This window comes from Gossypium arboreum, chromosome 10, assembly GCF_025698485.1.
Source record: "Gossypium arboreum isolate Shixiya-1 chromosome 10, ASM2569848v2, whole genome shotgun sequence".
Lineage (NCBI taxonomy): Eukaryota > Viridiplantae > Streptophyta > Magnoliopsida > Malvales > Malvaceae > Gossypium > Gossypium arboreum.
Window position 1 is genome coordinate 127,854,060 of NC_069079.1, and position 26,333 is coordinate 127,880,392.

The 26,333-nt window shown below is 33.3% G+C and overlaps 2 protein-coding genes and 2 long non-coding RNA genes across 5 annotated transcripts; 2 read left to right on the forward strand and 2 right to left on the reverse strand.

The window, feature by feature from the left end:
• Positions 1-1,614: 1,614 nt before the first annotated feature.
• On the reverse strand, positions 1,615-2,437 carry LOC128282338 (uncharacterized). Its single transcript, XR_008272589.1, has 2 exons — positions 2,387-2,437; positions 1,615-1,769 (listed from the first exon to the last, which is right to left on the reverse strand). It is a non-coding gene; the product is annotated as an uncharacterized LOC128282338 (long non-coding RNA).
• Positions 2,438-7,608: 5,171 nt separating this feature from the next.
• LOC128282340 (uncharacterized) lies at positions 7,609-9,439 on the reverse strand. The gene is made up of 3 exons (XR_008272592.1): positions 9,006-9,439; positions 8,445-8,522; positions 7,609-7,829 (listed from the first exon to the last, which is right to left on the reverse strand). It is a non-coding gene; the product is annotated as an uncharacterized LOC128282340 (long non-coding RNA).
• Positions 9,440-14,419: 4,980 nt separating this feature from the next.
• On the forward strand, positions 14,420-22,811 carry LOC108465486 (uncharacterized). 2 transcript variants are annotated; one of them, XM_053020520.1, is made up of 6 exons: positions 14,420-14,665; positions 16,323-18,803; positions 19,190-19,561; positions 19,675-20,127; positions 21,191-21,987; positions 22,150-22,319. In XM_053020520.1, exons 2-6 carry the CDS (start codon positions 18,531-18,533, stop codon positions 22,175-22,177), a joined length of 1,923 nt encoding a protein of 640 aa, XP_052876480.1. In that variant the 5' UTR covers positions 14,420-14,665; positions 16,323-18,530; the 3' UTR covers positions 22,178-22,319. The 2 variants fall into 2 exon arrangements, with proteins under 2 accessions (XP_052876480.1, XP_052876479.1); XM_053020519.1 differs by having other exon boundaries at positions 14,424-14,665; positions 21,191-21,979; positions 22,150-22,811.
• LOC128282197 (probable disease resistance protein At4g27220) lies at positions 16,838-18,465 on the forward strand. The gene is made up of 2 exons (XM_053020360.1): positions 16,838-18,192; positions 18,462-18,465. Exons 1-2 carry the CDS (start codon positions 16,838-16,840, stop codon positions 18,463-18,465), a joined length of 1,359 nt encoding a protein of 452 aa, XP_052876320.1.
• Positions 22,812-26,333: the final 3,522 nt, after the last annotated feature.

A 26,333-nucleotide genomic window follows, 5' to 3' on the forward strand; every position in this document is an offset into this window, starting at 1 on the left:
GGAAATCCTTCCTTCTTTGCATATACCCATTTGCATCCAATTGCCTTCTTTCCCTTCGGCAGTGTCACCAACTCCCAGGTCCTATTTTTATGAAGAGACTGCATTTCTTCATTCATTGCTTGCTTCCACTTTACACCATCAGGGTTACTTATTGCTTCTGTGTAAGTAGAAGGAACATCATCATCTGCAATTAGAAGTGTATAGGCCACTATATCATCAAAGCGAGCAGGCTTACGAATCTCTCTTCTTGGCCTCCTATATGCAATTGAATCTTGTTGCTGTAGAGGTTCTTGGGTAGGAACCTCTTCATCATTTGTCCCTTCAATATTAGCTGGATCATCGTTAACCTTTTCAAGCTCCACCTGCTGCAAAGTACTACTGGTTTTGTCATCCTTTTGTGAATCCTTGTACTTTAACATGGTTGATTCATCAAAAGTCACATCTCTACTGAAAACAATCTTCCTTATATCAGGACACCAGAGACGGTATCCTTTTACTCCATCAGTTATACCCAAGAATAATGCTTTCTTTGCTCTTGGGTCTAACTTAGATTCTTTTACATGATAATATGCAGTGGAACCAAATACATGTAAAGAATCATAATCAGTAGCAGATTTATCAGTCCACATCTCCATAGGAGTTTTTCCATTTATTGCAGTTGATGGCAAACGGTTAGTTAGATGACACGCATATGTAACTGCCTCAGCCCAAAATTCCTTGCCCAATCCAGCATTGGACAACATACATCGAACTTTCTCCAGTATAGTTCAATTCATGCGTTTTGCCACCCCATTCTGCTGTGGTGTATCCCGAACAGTGAAGTGTCGCACAATGCCCTCATTGTAACGCCCCCACGCCCGAAACCATCACCGGAGTCAAGCTTGAGGTGTTACTAAACTTATCTTACCTTTTAAACAACTCTAAATCACTTATTTTAATTTTCGGAATAAACTATTTTTCTGCGTCATGGTTACTTAAAAATTCATTTCTCGAGTTTCAAAACTCGAAATTAAGATCCGTAAATTTTTCATGAAAATAGACTCATATATATATCTACTAATTTTTTTCTAGAATTTTTGACTTAGCCAATTAGTACAGTTTATTAGTTAAAGTTTCCCCTGTTTCAAAACTCGACTGCCTGACCTCTTCTTACTACGAACCATTTTTCTTCCTGTACAAAATTCATATGACTAAGTCGTTTGTTTCTCTCAAAACTAGATTCAACAAGAATTCTAACCATATAAATTATACCTTCTAATTAGTTTTGTAAAATTTATGGTGAATTTCCAAATTGGAAACAGGGGATCCAGAAATCGCTCTGACCCTATTTCACTAAAACTCAGATATATCATAAAATATAACACTTTTACCTATTTTGCTTATTCCATAAGAAAATATACATAATAAGCTTTAATTTCATATATTATTCATCTTCAAACTATGTTTCTACAATTTTTAGTGATTTTTCAAATTTACATCATTTCTGTTACTTGAATCTGTTTTTAGGTTACTTTCACATTTTTCATAATTTTCATGTGATAATCATCATTCAATCATACATATTAATAAACATGTATATCATCAGCTATTTTCTTAGGTAATCACTAGCAAGTATTTACACATCATTCATTATTCATATTATACCAAAAGTAGCTAAGTTTCTATACATGCCATACCCAAAACAAAACGTCTAGTTATACCGAGTTATTTCTTTGATAGTGTGATCGGCCTCCGACATTTCCTTCGATCCCCGAGTGACTAGATAAGTACTATAAGAAGAAGAAAATAAAGAGATTAAGCACTAGGCTTAGTAAGCTTACAAGCAAATAAATCACAACATTCAACATAATGGATAATTATGCATAATATCATCTAACATCATAAATTTCTTTACTTCTCAATTTCTATCTTCTTCTTTATTCCCTTACCTTCTTTCTTACGACCTTTCCTTTTCATAAGTATAATTTACTTTTCCTTTGCTGTTAATTCACTGTAATTTAACTCAGATCCTGACTCGTTGAACCACTCGGAATACTAAGGATACTAGGGTCGCTTCTGTCTATCAATATCTCGCCAATGCCATGTCTTTGACATGGACTTACATGAATTATTCCTGCTCCAATGACATATATAATATGGACTTACATGGCTCAATCCTGTCTCCAAAGCCATATTTCTAATATGGACTTACATGGCTCATTTCATTACATCTGTCAACCCTAATATCCTAACATTCCTAGGGTTCAACCGGCTTTCTAACACTTTTCCTCTGTCACTTCACCTTAAATTCGACTTTAAATATTTTCATAACATAATATATAAATGCTGAAATTGACAATAATAATGTAAAATAAAAGAATATTGCATTTATTTACTGTAAACTTACCTTGATACAAAATGTGACTAAACCTTACAATTTAGTCCTTTACTTTTCTTTTCCTCGTTCTTCTTTGGATTCTTGATCTATAATATAAAATATTTCTACTCATTAGCATTTATTTGATTTCTATTTCACTTCACAATTTATGCTGTTCAAAATTCGAAATTGCACTTTTACCCTAAAATTTACAGCTTTTACAATTTAGTCCTGCTCAATTCACCCATCAATTGAACTAATTTTTTATAAATTAACACTTTTATTTTATCATTATAAACTATTTCACAGCCTTTGATATTCTGAATTTCAACACCAACATCTAATTCACAATTTTGCTCACAATTAGGTCCTAAATACCATTTTCTATCAAAATGACTTAATAAAACAACCTTAATATGAAATTAGAACTTCAATTTCATAATAATTCATCATAAACTACCCTTACTCAGCCAGGGTAACTTCCAATTTCACCCACCAAATCAAAAACTAATGAATTAGATGATTGGACCTAATTGTAAAAGTCACAAAAACATAAAATTACTAAGAAATAGTAAAAATTGAACTTACATGGTGCAAAATTATGAAAAACCAGCATAGGAGACCTGCTACGGCGTTTCGGCTGAGAAAGATGAAGAAATGTCTAGATTTTCAATTACATCATTTTTTAACTATTAACTTTTATGCTAATTCCAATTTTGTCCCTTGTTCACATTGTTTTCTTGCTTATTTCATACCCAAACCGTCCAGCCATTAACCTTTGGGTCTAATTGCTCTTTAAATCCATCTTTTAAATACTTAAGCTATTTACTCACAATTTAACAAATTTTGAGCTATTTTCGATTTAGTCCTTTTTAATTAATTAGCTATCCAAACATCAAAATTTTCTAACTGAAACTTTAATACTAACTCAATGACACTTCATAAATATTTATAAAAATATTTATAGCTCGATTTTCAAATTCGAGGTCTCGATACCTCGTTTTTGACCCGTCTGACCTAATAAATTATTTTAATTCACTAATTTCACCATTTCACCATTTCACAAATTCTTCTAAATTCTTACTTGACTCATAAATATTAAGTTACTATCTTGTTCAATCTTATTTGTCTGATTTAGTGATCTCAAATCACCATTTTTGACACCACTGAAAATTAGGCCGTTACATTCTACCTCGGATATGTGGTTTCGCAACCATTGTTCCGTTTAGGCCCTATTTCGGGATGTTACATTTCTCTCCCCTTTAGGGATTTTCGTCCCGAAAATCTTACCTGTGAAGAGATTTTGGTACTATTTTTGTATAGCCTCTTGGGTTCCCATGTACCTCGTCTACCCATGTCTATTCCATAGTATTTTCACAAGTGCAATACTTTTGTTCCTTGATTGCTTTACCTCTCGAGCTAGAATCTTTACTGGGTTCTTCACCGTAAGTCATGTCCGGTTGAATCTCAACCTTTGTCTAAGAAATCACATGTGACGGATCTGAATGATAACGACGTAGCATAGACACATGAAATACATTTTGAATCTTCTCTAACTCAATCGGAAAGCTAACCAATATGCTAATGGTCCGACTCTCTCAATCACTTCAAACGGTCCAATAAAACATGGACTTAGTTTGCCTTTCTTGCCAAATCGAGAACTTTCTTCCACGGGATACTTTCAAAAAAACTGTCACCAACTTGATATTCGATCTCTTTTCTTTTAAATCGCATATGACTTACGCACGTCAAGTCGCTTTTAAACAATTTCGATAACTTTCACTTTTTTCTTCTTTCTTTAACTAGATCAACCTCGTAAATCCGGCTTTCTTTAAGCTCATCCAATATAAAGGTGTGCGATATTTACGTCCATACAAAGCTTCATAAGGTGCCATCTTCAAACTCGATCGATAACTATTATTGTAGGCAAACTCTACTAATGGTAAATATTTTTCCCAAGCGCCTTGAAATTCCAAAGACACAACATCTAAGCATATCTTCAAGTACTGAATAACTCTCTCGATCGACCGTCGGTTTAAGGGTGGAAAGTCAGACTAAAACTCAACTTTGTGCCCAAAGCCTTCGTAATTTCTTCCAAAACCGTGAAGTAAATCTTGGATCTCTGTCTAAAATGATCGATAATGGTACCTGTGTAGTTTGACTATCTCGACATATACAACTCGGCCAACTTGTCAAGTGAATAATCCATACTAATCGGGATAAAATGAGCCGACTTCGTTAACTTATCAATCACAACCTATATGCATCTTTCTTTCTCGGTGTAACGGCAATCCTGTCACAAAATCCATAGTAACTCGATCCCATTTCCACTCGGGGACTAGCACAGTCGCAATAAACTGAAGGTACGATGTTCGCCTTTACCTGGCCGATGCACCAAACATCTAAAAACAAACTCTGAAATGTCCCTTTTCATTCCTACCCACCAGTACTTTTTTTTTTAAATCATTATATATCTTTATACTACCTGGATGAATAGGCAAAGAACTACTATGTGCTTCCTGTAAAATCTTTCGAATAAGCTCATCATTCTTCGGTATGCATACCCTGTCTCGGAACATCAAACAACCGTCGAATCGATCGAAAATCGACTCTACATCCGACTCGCACTGATCTCTTTTGGTTAACAACTCACTGTCATTTTTTTTTGAGCTTCACAAATTTCTTCAAGAAACATCGGTTTAGCTCTCAACTCAGCTAAGATAAAACCATCATCTGATAAGGCTAGACTAGTGTTCAAAGCTCTTAATGCAAATAACGATTTCCCACTCAAAGCATCAGCAACAACGTTTGCCTTACCTGGGTGATAATCGATCACTAGCTCATAATCTTTAATCAACTCTAACCATCTTCTTTGCCTCAAATTTAAATCTTTTTGAGTCATCAAATTTTCAAACTTTTGTGATCAGTGAATATGTGGCACTTCTCACCGTACAAATGATGTCTCCAAATCTTCAAAAAAAACAATGGCGCTAGCTCTAAATCATGTGTCGGATAGTTCTTCTCATGTGGCTTTAGTTGTCTAGAGGCATAAGCAATTACCTTCCTTCCTGCATAAGTACACAACCAAGTCCATTCATGGACGCATCATCAGAATCACAAACTCCTTACACGGTTCTAGTTGCACTAAAGCAGGAGCTTTAGTCAACAATGCTTTTAACTTGTCAAAACTCTGTTGACACTTCTCATCCATTCAAACTTGACATCCTTTCGCAGACAATCTTGTCGTGGGTAGCTATCATGGAAAATCCTCTACAAATCGCCTATAATATCCGCAAGACCAAAAAACTTCTAACTTTTGATACATTTCTAGGAGGCTTCCAATCAACAATGGTGAAATCTTGCTCGGATCAACCTTAATACCTTCACGAAACAATATGTCCAAGAAAACCAACTTCGTAACGAACTCACTTTTGCTGAACTTGACATACAACCGATTATCTTTCGAATCAGAAAAGCGTTCTCAAATGCTCGCATGCTCGGTCTCATCATGAGAATAAATCAAGATATCATCAATAAACAAAACTACAAACTTATCTAAGTACGGTCTGAAAATTCGGTTCATTAAGTCCATGAAAATGGCAGGAGCATTAGTCAAGTCAAATGGCATCACAAGGAACTCATAATGACCATACCTAGTCCGGAAGCGATCTTCAAGACATCGACTCTTTAACTCACAACCGATAATATCCGGATCTCAAATTTATCTTGAAAACACAAGAGCTCCTTCAATTGATCAAACAGATCATCAATTCTAGGCAATGGATACTTGTTCTTTCTTGTTACCTTGTTAAGTTGCCGATAATTTAAGCGAGAATCTCATCGATCCGTCATATTACCTTGTTTCAATTCCAGAATTCCTTTCTCTTACGGTCAATAAACCTCGATGATGTACTTTTTACGAAATTCCTCCCGAAAGAAATCCCAAGTGACCCTCTCCTTTGGTACAACCGATACAAGTGTCTTCCACCAGTAGTAGGTCGAGTCTCTAAGAAGTGATACTACACATTCCATACATTCCTCGGTGTACAAGATAACTCATCAAAGACTCGATAGTATTTTCTAACCAAAATTCGCTCTTTCGCATCATCATCTTTTGTTGCTCGAACTCTTACGCCCTTGTTTCTGATTCTATCAATGGTGGCTTTTCTCTTATCACTGTACACGTGATTGGGGAGCTTGAGCTACATGGGTAGCCCGAGAATCATGAGGGGTAGAGGTCTAATCTGCGGATTCGTGCGAACGAACTCGGCAAACAAATCATTCAAAGCTTGGAAGAGAGCTTCTCGAGTCACTCCTTCCCGATTAATCATTCATCGCCTATTCTCGATGGCGCTACCCTTTTACGGGAGCAAAGCATTACTTTATACATCATCATCACCAGCTCACTCGGGATCTATTACAATAAAACAAAATATTTAAAAATCGTCAGGAGTCGTCACACTATCAAAATACAAGTATGGCATGTATAGCTAGACTTTTTCTCACACTAGCTGTTCCGAGAACCGACTAAACCTGCTCGATACCAATAAATGTAACGCCCCACGCCCAAACCATCACCGAGTCAAGCTTGAGGTGTTACTAAACTTATCTTACCTTTTAAACAACTCTAAATCACTTATTTTAATTTTCGGAATAAACTGTTTTTCTGCATCATGGTTACTTAAAAATTCATTTCTCGAGTTTCAAAACTCGAAATTAAGATCCGTAAATTTTTCATGAAACTAGACTCATATATATATCTACTAATTTTTTTCTAGAATTTTTAACTTAGCCAATTAGTACAGTTTATTAGTTAAAGTTTCCCCTGTTTCAAAACTCGACTGCCTGACCTCTTCTTACTACGAACCATTTTTCTTCCTGTACAAAATTCATATGACTAAGTCGTTTGTTTCTCTCAAAACTAGATTCAACAAGAATTCTAACCATATAAATTATACCTTCTAATTAGTTTTGTACAATTTATGGTGAATTTCCAAATTGGAAACAGGGGATCCAGAAATCGCTCTGACCCTGTTTCACTAAAACTCAGATATATCATAAAATATAATACTTTTACCTATTTTGCTTATTCCATAAGAAAATATACATAATAAGCTTTAATTTCATATATTATTCATCTTCAAACTATGTTTCTACAATTTTAGTGATTTTTCAAATTTACATCATTTCATTACTTGAATCTGTTTTTAGGTTACTTTCACATTTTCATAATTTTCATGTGATAATCATCATTCAATCATACATATTAATAAACATGTATATCATCAGCTATTTTCTTAGCTAATCACTAGCAAGTATTTACACATCATTCATTATTCATATTATACCAAAAGTAGCTAAGTTTCTATACATGCCATACCCAAAACAAAACGTCTAGTTATACTGAGTTATTTCTTTGATAGTGTGATCGGCCTCCGACATTTCCTTCGATCCCCGAGTGACTAGATAAGTACTATAAGAAGAAGAAAATAAAGAGATTAAGCACTAGGCTTAGTAAGCTTACAAGCAAATAAATCACAACATTCAACATAATGGATAATTATGCATAATATCATCTAACATCATAAATTTCTTTACTTCTCAATTTCTATCTTCTTCTTTATTCCTTACCTTCTTTCTTACGACCTTTCCTTTTCATAAGTATAATCTACTTTTCCTTTGCTGTTAATTCACTGTAATTTAACTCAGATCCTGACTCGTTGAACCACTCGGAATACTAAGGATACTAGGGTCGTTCTGCTCATCAATATCTCGCCAATGCCATGTCTTTGACATGGACTTACATGAATTATTCTGCTCCAATGACATATATAATATGGACTTACATGGCTCAATCCTGTCTCCAAAGCCATATTTCTAATATGGACTTACATGGCTCATTTCATTACATCTCACAACCCTAATATCCTAACATTCCTAGGGTTCAACCGGCTTTCTAACACTTTTCCTCTGTCACTTCACCTTAAATTCGACTTTAAATATTTTCATAACATAATATATAAATGCTGGAAATTGACAATAATAATGTAAAATAAAAGAATATTGCATTTATTTACTGTAAACTTACCTTGATACAAAATGTGACTAAACCTTACAATTTAGTCCTTTACTTTTTCTTTTCCTCGTTCTTCTTTGGATTCTTGATCTATAATATAAAATATTTCTACTCATTAGCGTTTATTTGATTTATATTTCACTTCACAATTTATGCTGTTCAAAATTCGAAATTGCACTTTTACCCTAAAATTTACAATTTTTACAATTTAGTCCCTGCTCAATTCACCCATCAATTGAACTAATTTTTTTATAAATTAACACTTTTATTTTATCATTATAAACTATTTCACAGCCTTTGATATTCTGAATTTCAACACCAACATCTAATTCACAATTTTGCTCACAATTAGGTCCTAAATACCATTTTCTATCAAAATGACTTAATAAAACAACCTTAATATGAAATTAGAACTTCAATTTCATAATAATTCATCATAAACTACCCTTACTCAGCCAGGGTAACTTCCAATTTCACCCACCAAATCAAAAACTAATGAATTAGATGATTGGACCTAATTGTAAAAGTCACAAAAACATAAAAATTACTAAGAAATAGTAAAATTGAACTTACATGGTGCAAAAATATGAAAAACCAGCATAGGAGACCTGCTACGGCGTTTCTGGCTGAGAAAGATGAAGAAATGTCTAGATTTTCAATTACATCATTTTTTTAACTATTAACTTTTATGCTAATTCCAATTTTGTCCCTTGTTCACATTGTTTTCTTGCTTATTTCATACCCAAACCGTCCAGCCATTAACCTTTGGGTCTAATTGCTCTTTAAATCCATCTTTTTAAATACTTAAGCTATTTACTCACAATTTAACAAATTTTGAGCTATTTTCAGTTTAGTCCTTTTTAATTAATTAGCTATCCAAACATCAAAATTTTCTAACGAAACTTTAATACTAACTCAATGACACTTCATAAATATTTATAAAAATATTTATAGCTCGATTTTCAAATTCGAGGTCTCGATACCTCGTTTTTGACCCGTCTGACCTAATAAATTATTTTAATTCACTAATTTCACCATTTCACCATTTCACAAATTCTTCTAAATTCTTACTTGACTCATAAATATTAAGTTACTATCTTGTTCAATCTTATTTGTCCGATTTAGTGATCTCAAATCACCATTTTTGACACCACTGAAAATTAGGCCGTTACATTCTACCTCGGATTTGTGGTTTCGCAACCACTGTTCCGTTTAGGCCCTATTTCGGGATGTTACACTCATCTTGGCATACTTGTAGAAATGGATCGTTTTTGTACTCAGTACCATTATCTGATCGAAGTCGTTTGACCTTTCGACCAGTCTGAGTCTCCACCATCTTCTTCCATTTCAGAAATGCATCTAAAACTTCACTTTTTCTTTTCATTAGATACACCCATACTTTTCTTGAATAATCATCAACAAAAGTAACAAAATAGTGCATACCTCCCAAAGAAGCTACTTTGGTAGGTCCCCACATATCACTGTGAACGTAGTCCAGAATTCCTTTCGTATTGTGAATTCTTTGGACCAAATTTTACCCTCTTCGCTTGCCCGAACACAATGTTCACAAATTCCATTTTGCAAGAATTTGCACCTTTCAACAAGCCTTGCTTCGCCAATGTCTGCAAAGCTTTTTCACCAGCATGTCCCAATCGCATATGCCATAATCTGGTAGCCTCTGAATCTACATCTTTTGTAGAAACTGTTGATGTTGATCCAATAACTGTACTTCCATTTAAAAAGTACAAGTTATTTCTTCTTGTGCCTTTCATCACCGTCAATTGCCCAGCTACTACTTTTAGTAATCCATCTCTCGAAGTGATTGTGAGCCCTTTAGATTCTAGGGCCCCTAATGAGATGAGATTTTTCTTCAGGCTAGGTACGTAGCGAACATCTGTCAAGACTTAGATTGAGCCGTCGTGATTCTTCAATTGGACTGTACCTACTCCCATTGTCTTACAAGCACTATCATTGCCCATAAGAACAATTCCACCTTCTAGCTCTTTAAGACTAGAAAATCAGTCCTTATTAGGACACATATGGTAAGTACATCCTGAATCCAAAATCCACTCATCCGTTTGACATGCCATTGCCATGCCAACCAAGCTAAAGTCTGACTCTTCATCATGCTCCACTACACATGCATTAGAAATAGCCTTGCCCTTTTGTAGCTTAGGACAATTCTTTTTCCAATGCCCTTTTTCACGGCAAAAGGCACCTTCATCTTTGGCGGGTCTCCATTTGGACTTTCCCCTTCTACCAGATTTGCTGCTATGTGAACGGCCTCTTACTGTTAAGACTTCTGCAGTTGTATCTCTGTGATCTCTTTTATCTTTCTTTCGAGTTTCAGATCTATACAACGCACTACAGACTGCATCAAATGTGATCATGTCCTTCCCATGAAGCAATGTGGTGGTAAGATGATCATATTCATCAGGAAGGGAATTCAACAACAATAATGCCTTGTCTTCATCTTCAAATTTCTCATCCAAATTTAGCAAGTCTGCTAAAATTTTATTGAATGAGTTCACATGGTCATTCATCGACATACCGGGTGCATACGTGAATCGATAAAGTTTCTTTTTCATACAAAGCCTATTTTCAAGACTTTTCGTTAGAAACTTTTCTTCCAGTGTATCCCATAACTTCTTCGCTGATGTCTCCCTCATGATAGAGTACTTCTGCTCTTTGGCCAAACATAGACGGATTGTACCACACGCCTGTCTATTGATCTTGGCCCACTCCTTGTCATCCATCTTGTCAGGTTTTTCTTTAAGGGCTATATCTAGCTCTTGCTGACATAAGACATCCAAGATCTCACATTGCCATATACCAAAATTATTGGTACCGTCAAATTTCTTTACTTCAAATTTTGCATTTGTCACAATAGTCCTTGCGATGGCGATCTTTGCGCCATTTTCACCTCAATCCCAACTCATCATTTACGTGAATAATGATCAGTATACGTGAATAGTACCGTATACGTGAATAGTACTGTATACGTGAATAGTACCGTATACGTAAATAGTACTGTAAACGGTCGTATTCCCCAAGTACGAATCTGGCTCTAATACTAATTGTTGCACGGAAGCGTGTGAAAGAGAAAAATATTGTACTAAAAAATCACACTAAGTTCAATTCCCAGGAAAGAGAGGTAGATCACGAAGATCACTTAAATACCAAGTCTTTCCTAGCCAGAATATCCCTCTATTGTAATTTAATAGCACAATAAATCACTACAATCACATTCACAAAATATGCAAAATAAATAATAAAGAACACCAGAATTTTAACGAGGTTTAGCAAATTTTGCCTACGTCCTCGGGCACTACCAAATATATTTCACTCCAAAAATTACAAGTGAAATTTACAAATAGAGAGAGAGAGAATAATGCCTTAAGTAGAGAATGGCAATTATGGGATAAAGAAAGTAAGAAATGGTTAGGCCTATTTATAGTTGAGGTTCAAGGATCAACTTGCAATGTCCCTATACAATTAGGGACCAAAATTGCAATTATCCCATGCCAACTTTTAACCCAACTTGCCAACCAATATTACTTTCTACTTTCGGTGCCCACCCCATTTGACTTTTCAAACAATGGTGGGTTCTAATAGTATGAAGCATGGTCTTTCAAATCATTGCCCCAGTGTGCTGTCAACGGAATCTAAAGATTGGGGCCCCAAACCATTCAAATTCCAGGACTGTTGGATGCAAGCTAAAGAGTTAGATCGACTTATTGATGATCGATGGAAGGAAATGGAGGTTTACGGCGAGGCAAATCAGACCTTGAGAATGAAACTAAGTTGTTTAAAGTGTTCTCTGAAGAAATAGAACAAAATTTCTTTTGGTAATTTGGATCATAGAATCCACTTTATAGAAAATGAAGTGGAGGATGTTGATAAAAGGGGCGATATTTCCATCATGACCGAGGAGGATGTCAACCGTGAAAAAGAGACTGCGGGTGAATTATGGAAACTTAACCGTTCTCGAGAAATCTTATGGAGACAAAAATATAGAGTAAAGTGGATTGGGGAAGGCGACCGTAATACAAGTTTCTTCCAGTGCAAAGCCAAATTCTGAGCTAGGAGTAATTGCATGGAAGGTCTGTTTGTGATGGGGGAGAGGATTTCTTGTCTGAACTTAGTCAAAAATGCAATTTGGGAATACTTTCGGAAATAGTTCTGTGGCGTTCATTGCGACAAACCTGCTTTTAGGGGTTTGGATTTTAAGATATCTTTGCTTCTTCCCAATGGTCTCAAAGCATGTTTTGGTGTTTGAGTCTGATTCAATGGTTGCGTTAACAAGCCTGCACCCTATGTGGTTTGGCTATTGTTTATTGAACCTTTTAACTTCAGAATAATTTGAACTCGTTTAATCTAAATTAAATTGATTCAAATTTCAAAATAATTTGAGTGATAAACTCGAAATAATCTTATTAGAAAATTTAAAATTTTAAATAATTTGGGTGATTTGAACTTAGATTTGACTTTAATATGAAACTGATTTGAATTGAAATGATTTTAAAATTTCTAATTTTGAATAATCTAATCTAGATTAAAAAAAAACCAACTCTAGTTATAGCCCAATACCATCACAAACATATAACAAATAGTTTGAGAAAATACGAGACATCTCGTAAGTATGGTGTATATGTAATTGGATAATTATCCTCTCCCTAAAAGATATGTCGAAGCGTACTCAATTATATATCTAGGATTCTTTCTCCTCTCCGATGTGGAATTAATGACTTTGCTAATGTGTCCATAAATGACTCAGAATTCGGAGTCACAGGTGATAAAAGGTTCTGGTGTTTAACAATCAACTATGCTCAACCAGAGCTCGGTAATCAACTGGACGAGTAGAGTAAGCGATATCAAACATTAAGCGCATAATTTCATAATCTTTGGACTCCAGCCGAGCTAAAGCTAACGTAAGGGAAAGCTATCATATCAAACGGCTCGATACATTTGCCGAAGTATAATTTGGAAATGTTTTGGACTGTGATGAGGAACTTGGGTGATGTTTGCCTTTCATAACAAATATAAATTTCCAATAGTTTAAGTGTATTTATCCTTTTGTTTCTATAGCATGCGATTGGGGGAGAGGCCGTGTTGATACATTGAATCAATGGATGTGAAGATGGAAGGGAATGAATTCTAAGAAAACACACCGAAGCTATTGATTTGACAAAAAAATAAAAAATGTTGTATAATTATAATAAAAATAACTCGAATCGAAATTTGACTCAAGATCCGACTCTATATAATAAAATTCTACAAACATCCCAGAAAAAAAAAGATCTTCTTTTTCTTTACACGGCCAGACTTGAATTCTCTCTTCTCCATCTCCACATCCGTTGATCTAATGAATCAACAATCGGCAATATTTTGGACAGTATATTTTGATTTATAATGTATTAATTAGTTCAAATGATTAATATAATTTGAAAGCATATTTTTAAATCTAAAAAGTAAAAGGACTAAATTCTTGAAAGTAAAAATAAAGAATTAAATTTCAAATATATGACATAAGACCTTTGAGTATATTTTAACATTCAATTTTTACTTTATAATTTGATACAAATAAATAATCAATCTAATGTGAAATATATATGGACTATACTAATTATTGCAATAATTACTTTTTTTAATATCGTTCGTGTAATTAAATAACAACGATAAAGACTAATCTTTTCAGCACATGCCTACACCCTCATTTAATAAATGATTTTAATTTTTATATAACTCTTCATTCAACTTAATGTAATTCAAAGTTGATTATAAAGGTGAAATTAGGAAAAAATATTTGAGATTAAAATTAAATTATATATTTTTACGATAATAAAAATATAATTTTACTATTTTAATAATTTATACCTTTATAATTTTAAATGATTAACTAAAATTTTATCATGTAATTTTACTATTATTAATTTTTAAAATTTTAATTTAAAATTCACTTTGCTTAGTTGGTGAAAGCGAAAGCTGTGAATATTGAATACTCAGATTCGAAATTTAGAGTGATAGTATATACAATATTTTCCCATTAAAATATGTTTTGGTATAAGACATTTTAGGACTGTTTTCTGAGCTGTTTCCACGAGACTTCCTTTCTTTTAAAGCAAGATGAAGTCATCCTTCTCAAATCATTACTTTCTGGCTTTGCTCTCTGTTAAGAAAAAGAAAAAAAGACAGAAGGGGGAAAATTATCAGTTATTGATCATAGCCAAAAGGTACGCCACCTGCTTTTCTCTTACTCTTTTGAAATACTTGTCGGTATAAATAAGCTTAGGCAGGCAGTTTTAACCATGAAAATGGACTTCTTTTATGCTTTAAATCTATTTAGCCCTTCTATTTGTACTTTTTCGATTTAAAATCTTCATCTTTCCGTTCAAGTTTACCCTTACTGTTGTTGACCTGACAAATATAAAAAAGATCAAATAAATTTTTTAGCATTAATTTCATCTTTACTTTTTAAAATTACATAAAAATTCTGAATTGAAACAGGTAAACATATTTTCAGTAAAATCCATAAAAAAAATTATGGGAAAAACTCTTTAAAGTTAGTAGAAAAAAGGGATAAGAAGGGGTGACTATTAGGAAAGCTGCATAAGCACTTTTGTTTGGGATCTCTCAACAACTTGTGGCTTCCACCTACTGCAATAGGGTTATTAAGAGGTTGACTACTGATTTATGGTGTAGAAGAAGGATTTGTAGTAGATCTGGTCATGGTTTGAGTCAATGTAAAAATTTTAGATTTGTTTTCGGCTCAACTAAAAAAATGGGTCTAAAATTTTGCTTAAGTTCGACCTAGATAAAAAATACTAAATCTGAACCCGTCATTAAATTTTTAGATTATTTTTATATAGAAATAAATTTAAAAATATAATATATTAAATACTCTAAAAATTTAAATAAATATTTCTCAACAAATTAAAAATATATTAAAGAAAATCTTTATACTTAATTAACACTAACATTGCAACTTAGCAAACAAATATTTTTAAAATAATAGCAAAATTAAAAATAAAATAAAAATTATACAATATCTTAATAATAGTAATAAAATAGTAGTAATATAATAGTGAAACAGTAGCAAAATAACAAAATAGCAGCAAAAAACAGCAACATAAAAGCAGTAAACAGCAGCAAAAAAATAATTAAATTCAGGTTAGGTCCAAACTAAAAAAATCTTGAATCTTGTCTGAGGCTTGGCCCGTTTAAAACGCAACTCTTATTTATTTTCGAAGCTTATTTTTTGGGTTTATATTACTACCTAAACTCTTTTATGTTTTGGATGGACTTTGTAATTCGACTAATGATCAAGTCTATTTTTTAGTGAAGGTTGGAAAGATGGTTTGATAGGGTACTAAAATTAACTGAAAAATCAATTAGAAAACAAATTAAATATTCAAACATTAAATATATATTTTATATAATTGATTTGAAATAAATTAACAAAATACTTTGATACTGCTTGTACAATAAAAAAAAAACAGTACACCAAACAATCACCTGTTTAATCAAAATATAAGAAATAGGTATAATTTTGAATTAGTTGAAAATAATTTAAATAATAATTAGAAAACTATTTTCTAAAAGATAATTATTCCTTCAATGCTTAGCAAAAAAAAAAAAACTATTCCTTCAAAAAAGATAATTATTAAAAAATATAGTTAGATATATGTCTATACTCTATATTAGTAAAAGATTATCTAATAACACAAAATTACTTTACTTTAATTGTCATAAAGTAAAACATTAATCTCATATTTATAATTTTAAAATTTTAACTCTTCAATGGTAGTTAAGATTATGCAAATGAGTTCTTTTTAAAAATTATATAAGATAATTCAAGTTTTGGTCTTTGTTGTCGCTGTGGTTATTCAGTTTGCTCTCTCAATGGAGATTGTTATTGCCATCGTTGGCTCTATTGTCGCCAAAGCTGTAGAGTATACGATCTCTCCTATCAAAAACCATGTCAAATACCTTTCCAATCATCAGAAAAATGTTGAGACCCTCAAGAACCGAGCTAATAGGCTGAAAGATGCAAGAGACGGAGTGCAGCATTGTGTTGATGCAGCTAAACGAAATGGTGAGGAGATCGAAGGTGATGTTGACAAATGGCTGTCTGCAGTCGACAAAAAGATCCTTGAACAAGTAGAGGAAGTGATGCAAGATGAAGAAAAAGCAAAGAAAAAGTGTTTCATTGGTTTGTGTCCTAATTTCAGGACTCTTTACAAGCTTAGCCTGAAAGCTGAAGAGGTGGCAAAGGCTGTTGCCGAGCTACTTGAGCATGGCAAGTTTGAAAGGGTTTCCTATCGTGCAGCTCCATAAGGTATCGTGGTTGCACCAGTTAAAGGTTACCAGGAATTGAGTCAAGAACCTCGATTTTGAACAGAATTATGGAGGCACTAAAAGATGATAGCGTCAGCGTTGTTGGGGTGCATGGTATGGGTGGGATTGGAAAAACAACGCTGGTCAAAGAAATCGCTAGAAAGGTCAAGGGCAAGTTGTTTGATTCGGTTGTCATAGCAACCGTAACTCAAGCCATCGATATTGAGAAGATTCAGAACCAAATTGCAGACTTCTTGGGCTTGAAATTTGAGGAACAGAGTATGGTTGGAAAAGCATTTCGACTACGAGAAAGATTGAAGGAGAAGAGGATTCTGGTTGTGTTGGATGATATTTGGGAAAAGTTAGATATTGAGGAAGTTGGGATTCCTTTGGGAGATGAACACAAGGGATGCAAGTTGCTGTTAACTTCTAGAGAACTCAATGTTTTATTAAATGGGATGGATGCTCAGAAAAATTTTCCCATCGGGGTTTTAAATGAAAAGGAAGCCTGGGACCTGTTCAAGAAGATGGCTGGCAACTGTGATGAAAGTTGCGATTTGAAGCCTATAGCTATGGAGGTAGCCAAAAAATGTGCAGGATTGCCAATAGCCATTGCGACAGTTGCAGGGGCTTTGAGAAACAAAAGGTTGTTTGAATGGAAGAATGCTTTACGAGAACTGGAGAGGCCTTTGTCAAGCAACTTCACGGGGATAACTGCGGCATATTCAGCTATAGAGTGGAGTTTTAATTATTTAGAAAGCGAGGAAGTTAAGCTGACTTTCTTGCTTTGCAGTGTAATAGGCCATAATGGTCTGGTGGAGGACTTGGTAAGATATACTCTAGGTTTGGGTTTATTTGACGGTGTCTACACTATGGAAGAAGCTAGAAATAAAGTATTGACGGTTGTGGCTAATCTCAAAGCGTCTGCCTTGTTGCTTGATGGTTATAATGATGAGTGCTTTGATTTCCATGATGTTGTTTGGGATGCTGCTTTAGCCATTGCATTGAAGGACTATCGTATGCTTGTTTTGAGAGATCATGTTCCAAAGGAGTGGTCCGCTAAGGAGAAAATAAATAGCTGGAGTGTGATCAGCTTACGTTGTCCTCAGATTATAGCTAACCTTCCTAAGGAGATGGAGTGTTCAGGTCTATCCTTCTTCCTTATGGCCGGCGCAGTTAAAATTCCTCCCAATTTTTTCAAACAAACCAAAGGCCTCAAAGTCTTAGATTTGTTCGGAATGCAGTTTTCATCCCTACCTAAATCAATTATTCACCTCACAGACCTTCGCATGTTGTGTCTAAAAGAATCTGCAGTTGATGACATAACCATCATAGGAGAGCTGAAGAATTTAGAAATCCTTGACCTTTCTAAGTCAGGTATCAAAGAACTACCTAAGGAGATGGCACAATTGACTCAATTAAGGTTGTTAGATTTGAGTTGGTGTAGAGAACTCGAAATCATCTCACCAAATGTCTTATCAAGTTTATCTGAATTAAAAGAATTATATATGGGTGGAAGCTTTGTTGAATGGGAAAAGGAAGGAGTAGCTGAAAATGAGAAGAAAAATGCAAGCCTTGACGAATTAAACAATTTGCCTTGTCTAACTACTTTATATGTTCATATCCCTGATGCCCAAATGATTCCAAAGCATCGATTCTTTGAAACTTTGGACAAATATGTTATTTGTGTAGGTGATTATAATAGGTGTGTATGGTACCAAAATCATGAATGTTTGAGAACATTTGGACAATGGGTTGAAAATGTTGCTGATTAAGACTGAAGCTTTGTACCTAGAAGGACTTGAAGGCGTCAAGAATATACTTGCGGAGTTAAATAATGGGAAAGATCTTCCACATTTAAAGAGACTTCACGTCAAAAATGGTATGCATGTCCAGTATATTACAATGAATGAAATTGGGGTTTCGGAATTATGCTCCATCACCCTTAAAAATCTACCGCAACTCATTAGCTTTTGCTCTCAAGACAAAAGGTGTTTCACTGTTTCTGAGCCCTTACCACTTTTTAATAAACAGGTATTTGTTTGCCTCTATTCATAATTTCTTATACAACTTTTAGTTAGTAATACTTCTAATAATAAAAATAAATAATATTGTATAATGGTTTCAGGGTTCAAAAATAAATTTCAAACTCAAAACAAATGGAAATTTAATTTCTAATCCGAACTGACTGCCTAACAATTTTTTTTTTAATTCTGAAAATGAAATTGGAACCAACAATTCCAACTAAAATTGTCTTTAAAATTTAAAATCATATTTCCAAATTATGTTACATTCTATCTTTGCCTTTCCTGCCCTTTTAGATTTTAAAGAATAAATATAATTGTGTGTAAATATGTGCAATTTGTTTTCCATCACTTGGAGAGCTTGCAATTAACACCAAAATACTATGGCACAACCAGGCATGTCATTGGATTACGAATTTGAGGAGCTTGATCATCGACGGATGTGGTAAGTTGGAGCATCTGTTATCAACTTCTCTCGCTAGAAGTCTGGTGCAGCTCCAATGCTTTAAGATAAAGGATTGCAAGGGCTTAAGGGACATAATACTTACAGAGAAAATTGAAGAAGAAAGGAAAGATGTGATTTGTTTGCCTCGGTTAAACTCCCTGCATATAGTAGGACTTCGAAACCTCATTTTCTTTTGCTCAGGAAATTATAATATCGAGTTCCCATTGTTGAAAAACCTAGAGATTGAGGGTTGCTCAAAATTAAAAGAATTCATTAGTCAAACTAGTACGCAGTCCGGCATGTATACTCTCTTCAATGAGAAGGTGATTTATCTCATTACTCTTACACTCTAAAAAATTCAGCTGCTTTGTCATTGTTATTTTGTCTGCATTATATGAGCTAACTTTTGTATGGGCATGAATTATATATTGTATAGGCTGCATTTCCTAGGTTGGAAAGGATGAAAATCGTCAACATGATAAATGTGAAGATGATATTTCATAATGACCTAGCATCAAGTTCCTTACAAAATCTACGAGAAATAAGAGTTGAGAGATGTGGGAGTCTGAAAAATCTATTTCCAGTGTCAATAGCCAAAGATCTTCCACAACTTGAAGATTTATGCATCACTAATTGTGGAGTGGAGGAGATTGTATCGAAAGGGGAAGGAGTGGAGGAGCAGCCTGTGAGGTTTGAGTTTCCGCAGGTGTCTTCCCTTGAGGTTACATCCCTAAAAAACCTCAAATGTTTCTATGAAGGGCAACATACAATAGTCTGGCCCATGTTGAAAAAATTGAAAACAGATTGTTCTGCTTTGCTAAAGATAGTGGCTTCGGAACATCTTAGATTAATCCAAGGAAATGAGCAACCAGTTTTGTTGGTTGAAGAGGTATGTATATCATTACAACTATATTTCTTTTCATGATTTAAGCCCTGTCACATGTATCTCAGGTTGATATATGTCACGATCATGCATTTCTATGTATTATAATTTAAATCACGGTCACATGCATCTCAATGTGATATAATTTTTATTTTTTTATTTTTAAATTTTTTATATATTTTTGAATTTTGATATTTTTAAAACTTTTGTTACATATATATATATATTTATTTTTAAAAGCAAGAATGAATAGACATAACAGGTAAATATTGATGGCTAATCTTGATATTTTAGAATTAAGTCTAAATTGATAGATAATGTAAGTTTCGAGGATTGAATTTGTTATTATGCCAAAAAAGGAAAAGAAAAATGCTACATTAGCATCCTGTTAGGGACTTAGCAGCATAGCGAGTAAAATACTAAACTTCTCTAACAATAGTGGTTAAATTGAGGTTTTATTTGTTTTCTTGTAATCAAAATAAATATATTCTATTACTAGAGTGAGTATTGATGTAATTTACCCTACATTTAAGTAATGGGTAGAAAATAAATCCCAACCCTTCATTCACTCCAAAGAAAAATAACCATTCAATAAAAAGTCAAAATTTTAAGAGTTAATTATACTATATATCCCAAATTATAACATTCATTTTAAATTAATCCCCAAACTTTAAAACTTTCTAATTACACCCTCAAACTATTGAGATTATATCAATAAAGTTTTTCTGTTACTAAAATTGTTAATTTAACCATTAAAGTAGACCAATGTAATATTTTAAAACCTTAGTGTTTTAACTACATTAATCTGCATATATTTTTATCATAGAAATATATATATGTTTTTATCTGAAACGGTGGTTGTTTATCCATTTTAAGTTTGATTTGCTGCACTTCTTTCAGCTTATTTTTATCAAGTTTTATTTTTTGAGGTATTGTGTTTTCTTAAAACAAAAAAATCATCTATTTTGATTCGTTTGCTTTAATATTGATTTTGTTGGGACTTAATCATCAAAATCAAACATTAAAATTGTATTGTGCCTAACTTGTTTATGTTTAATTGGTTTCCAAGGTGATTCCCAAATTAGAGAAACTTAAGTTACTAGATTTTGGTGATCTGGACCAGTTTCCACCAGCTTTGTTTCAAGATATTAAAGTTTTGGAAGTGACAGGTGGCATTCGATCTTCTATATTTCCTTTCGTCCGAAGATTCTGCAATCTGGATAGTTTTCAGCTTTTTGGTTTTAATTTCAAATACATAGTCCCTTGTAAAGGAGATGCTGGGACTCGCTCACCAATTAGAAATTTGGTATTGGTTAATGCCATAAATCTTAAGCATATATGGAGCAAAGATTCGGAGCTTGACCATATTCTTTCTAATCTCCGAACACTCAGAGTTGGGGCATGTGATGATTTGATAAATATTAGAGCCTCCTCATCATCTTTACAAAATCTCACAACTTTGAATGTGTACTCTTGCAAAATGATGACAAACTTAGTTACACCCTCAGTAATTAAGAATTGTGTGCAATTAACGACAATGAGCGTAGAGTACTGCACTAAAATGACAGAAATAGTGGGAAACGAGGGAGACTACCATCAGACAATAGTTGTGAGTAAATTGAAATGTTTAGAACTAAGCAATTTACAGAGCCTCACAAGCTTTTGTCCAGGGAATTACACCTTCAACTTTCCTTGTTTGGAAGAATTAATTGTGGCACAGTGTCCTAGGTTAAAGATATTTTCTGAGGGAGTTTTAAGCACCCCACAATTACGAAGAGTAAAACAGTCGGGTTACCGTGAGAAATGGAGTTGGACAAGTGACTTGAATACAACCATACAACAGCTTTACACGGAAAAGGTACAAAAGTTAGTAAGTTCATAAAACTAGCTAGCTTCTTCCTGTCCTAATACAATTAATTTTATTACTACTTCAATAATCATTGAAGAGCATTTATCTTTATTCTGTTATTGTTTGCATTTTCTATTTATGATTGCTATCTAGTGGAATAATATCATATTTTTTTTTAGGATGGATTCTCTGACGGACGATCTTTGAACATCTCTGACACATGTCCTAAGTCAATAGAAATATGGATTAGGAACCCTCAAGAAATTTTGGGCAGAAACCTTATTTCTCTGAATTATTATAAATGTAGCAGCTTGAAGTACATTTTTACTCCGTCTATGCTTTTGAGCCTCAATCAACTAGAATGGCTAGAAGTAAAAGAATGCAATTCAATGGAACAAGTGGTTAGGGAGGAGGAGGAGGAAGCAATGACACATAAATTTACATTTCTTGAGCTATTCTCCATAAGAATTGAATCATGTCCCAACTTGACAAATTTCCATTTGGGAAGTCAAGCTCTTGAATTTCCAGAGTTGTTTAGAATCAAAATAGTTGATTGTCCAAAACTGACTGCATTTTCTTCCTCAACTTCAAGAGAGATTGGTGATGCAAGTGAAAACGTGGTTGGCAAAGGGGGCATCTATGATAACAATGCAGCTTTTTTCAGTAATAAGATAAGTTTGGTATTTAATATTTATCTGCACAACTTATTTCACATTTTCTTTTTATTTGATCACCATGAGTGTGTCTGGTCTATATATACATACTAGTATTAATGTCACGTGCTACACGTTGTCAAAATTTAATATAATAAAATCCATAAAAGTATTAATAAATAAGATAATACTGTTAAAAAAATTGGAGTTTAAAGTATAAATAAATATATAAAATAAGAATTGAAGGAAAAACTTAAAGTGAAATACTAATAAACAATAAGAATTTAAGAGAAGTTTTAAATTAAATACTAATAGACAATAAATAATCAAATAATAATAGAAAAAAAAAACTAATATTCTTCTATTTATATTTGAGAGAATAATTAATGTATTGTTGGTGCATAAATTCCATATACCATCAATGAATAAATAATAAGACAAAAATAGTGAAGTGTTTATAAATAGATAGTAATAAATTTATCTAAACATTATTAAATAATAAATAAATGCTAAAATCATAAACCATAAATCTAAGACCCTAAACCATTGAACATAAGATCCAAAATTTGAGAGTTATAAATATTTATTTATAATAGAAACGTTTAATGTTATTTATGTTTAAATAAGTTTATTTTTTTTGGTGAGAAGTTTATTATTATTTATTTGTAAGTCCTCCATATTTTTTGTTTAATTTAATTATATTGTGTCATGTTATTCAATGGCGAGCAGGATATTAATCTTAGGGGTTAATCTAAAATTAGAAGTGTTATGTAACAGTCGATTTAAATATATAAACAATCAATTTAAAAGAAGCAATATTCCAATATGAAAATCGATCTAAACATATAAAAATATATTTAAAAAGCGATTCCAATAATTAAGACAAAATAGCTATCATTTGACTTCGGTTAACCATTTTTATTCCAAATTTGAAATATAAGGTATGTTTTTCTTCAAACTTTTCATAGGTTTTGAATATTTGAAACTTGTTTTACAAATATATACCAATAGTTTTTTGTTTTATCGAGTATATTAAAAGTTGTCATTAAAGGATATTGACGGAACTTGGAAGCTTATAAAATTAAGTGAAATGTGTATGTTTTTGGATGGAAAATGATTAAAAGACGGTTTCTAACTTGTTAGAAGTGTAAAAATAAAACAAAAATAGTTAGATATGAAAGTTTTCAAGAGAGCTTTTAATAAAACTGTGCTATATTATTAATTGAAGAATTGAACTTAAATAGAGAAAAGGGTCTTAATCCTAATTGGGAAAATAGTTCCTTATTCTAATAAACTACTAAAATATAAAAGAAAATGGTTCCATTATTCTAATAAACTACTAAAAGATAAAATAAAAATATTCCTAGAATATGAATAAAACTTATCTACCTAAATAAATTTAAAATATATACATATTTCAACACCCTCCCTCAAGTTGGTGCATATATATCAATCATGCTCAACTTGCTTACAAGAAAATCAAAGTTTGTCTTAGAGAGTCCTTTGGTGAGTATGTCGTTAATCTGTTGTTTTGAAGGAACAAACGGCATGCACACTTGGCCTTCTTCAATCTTCTCATTGATAAAGTGTCTATCAATCTCAACATGTTTAGTTCAGTCATGTTGGACTGGGTTATGAGCAATACTAATGGCAACTTTGCTATCACAGTACAACTTCATTGGTGAAGTTATTGGTTTCCTCAGCTCTTCCATAATTCTTTTTAACCACATCATTTCACAAATTCCTTGAGCCATTGATCTAAACTCAGCCTCTGCACTACTTCTTGCTACGACACTTTGTTTTTTGCTTCGCCAAGTCACAAGGTTTCCCCAAACAAATGTACAGTATCCTGATGTAGATCTTCTATCTGTTATTGAGCTTGCCCAATCTGCATCTGTATAAGCTTCAATTCCTCTTTATTCGGATTTCTTGAAGAATAAGCCTTTTCCCGGTGAACTCTTCAAGTATCTTAGAATTCGAAACACTGCTTCTTCATGTTCCTCCATTGGGGAGTGCATAATTTGACTTAGTAAGCTCACTGCAAAAGCTATGTCTGGCCTTGTATGTGATAAGTAAATTAACTTACCAACTAATCTTTGGTACTACCCTTTTTTAACTAATCGACCTTCTTTATTTTTGAATTTTACATTTGGATCAATTGGTGTGTCAGCTGGGCGGCAACCACTCATCCCAGCCTCTTTTAAAAGATCAATCACATATTTTTTCTGAGAGACCACAAGACCCTTCTTTGATCGAGCAACTTTCATTCCAAGAAAGTATTTCAATGGACCCAAGTCTTTAATCTCAAACTGCAATGCTAGATGCTCCTTGAGACGCCTTATTTCATCCATATCATCTCCTGTAAGAATGATATCATCGACATAAACTATAATAACTGCTATTCTACCTTTTTGTGAATGTCGATAGAACATTGTGTGATCAGCTTGCCCTTGTGAGTAACCTTGTTTTTTAACAACTTGAGTGAATCGTTCAAACCAAGCTCGAGGAGATTGCTTCAGACCATACAAAGATTTCTTGAGTTTACATACTTGAGTTCCAAATTTTTCTTCAAAATCTAGAGGAGGATCCATGTAAACTTCTTCTACAAGTTTTCCATTTAGGAAAGCATTCTTCACATCTAACTGCTGTAAAGACCAATCAAGATTAACAGCAATTGATAAAAGAACTCTAACGGAATTTAATTTGGCCACTAGAGCAAACGCTTCAAGATAATCTATCCCGTATGTTTGAGTGTACCCTTTAGCCACCAACCGGGCTTTGTATCTATCTAAAGATCCATCTGGTTTGAATTTGGTTGTGAACACCCATTTACATTACTTGTTTTTTCCCTACAGTGTAATTCCATTGTTTCCCATGTACCTGTTTTTTCAAGAGCGCGCATCTCCTCTAAAATAGCCTCCTTCCACTCAGGAACCTGTAAAGCATCTTTCACATTTTTGGGTATTTGTATAGTATCGAGACACGAAACAAAGGTTGAGAATGTCGAAGACAAGGCTTTATAGGATACAAAGTTAGACATGGGATATTTGACAATATTTCTAACACCTTTTCTTTTGGCAATTGGAATATCTAAATCAGAAAATTCATTGACTGGATTATGAGTTTTACCTGGACTTTTGACAGGATCTTGCAGGTCGGATTCTTGGTGATGAATCTGGTGGATTCCACTTTCTTGATTTCGATTTCTTCTTGAATAAACAATTAACTCCTTTGTTTGTTTTTTATTCTCATGATTAGACTCTACACCTTTATCCTCCTTTTCATTAACATTAACATCATTAATTTCTGTGTTAATTATAAATTCGCCTTCCCTATTATTAAAATCCCTATGTTGTATATTCCTAATCTTTTCTTGATCAATTATAGAATCTTCCTTAGTATAATTCCCTCCCTGAAGATTAGAATCAAAATAAGATTGTGTTTCAATAAATGTAACATCCATGGTAATAATAATCTTCCTATCAATTGGATCATAACATTTGTAACCTTTTTTAGTAGAAGCATAACCAACAAAGACACATTTTTTTGCTCTAGGATCTAGTTTACCTTGGTTGTGAAGATGAACAAAAACACTACACCCAAAAACTCGGAGGGATAAATCTGTGATCAATTTAGAGTTAGGAAAATTATCTTTAAAGAGACTAAAAGGAGTTTTATAGTTTAGAGTTTTACTGGGCATTCTATTAATA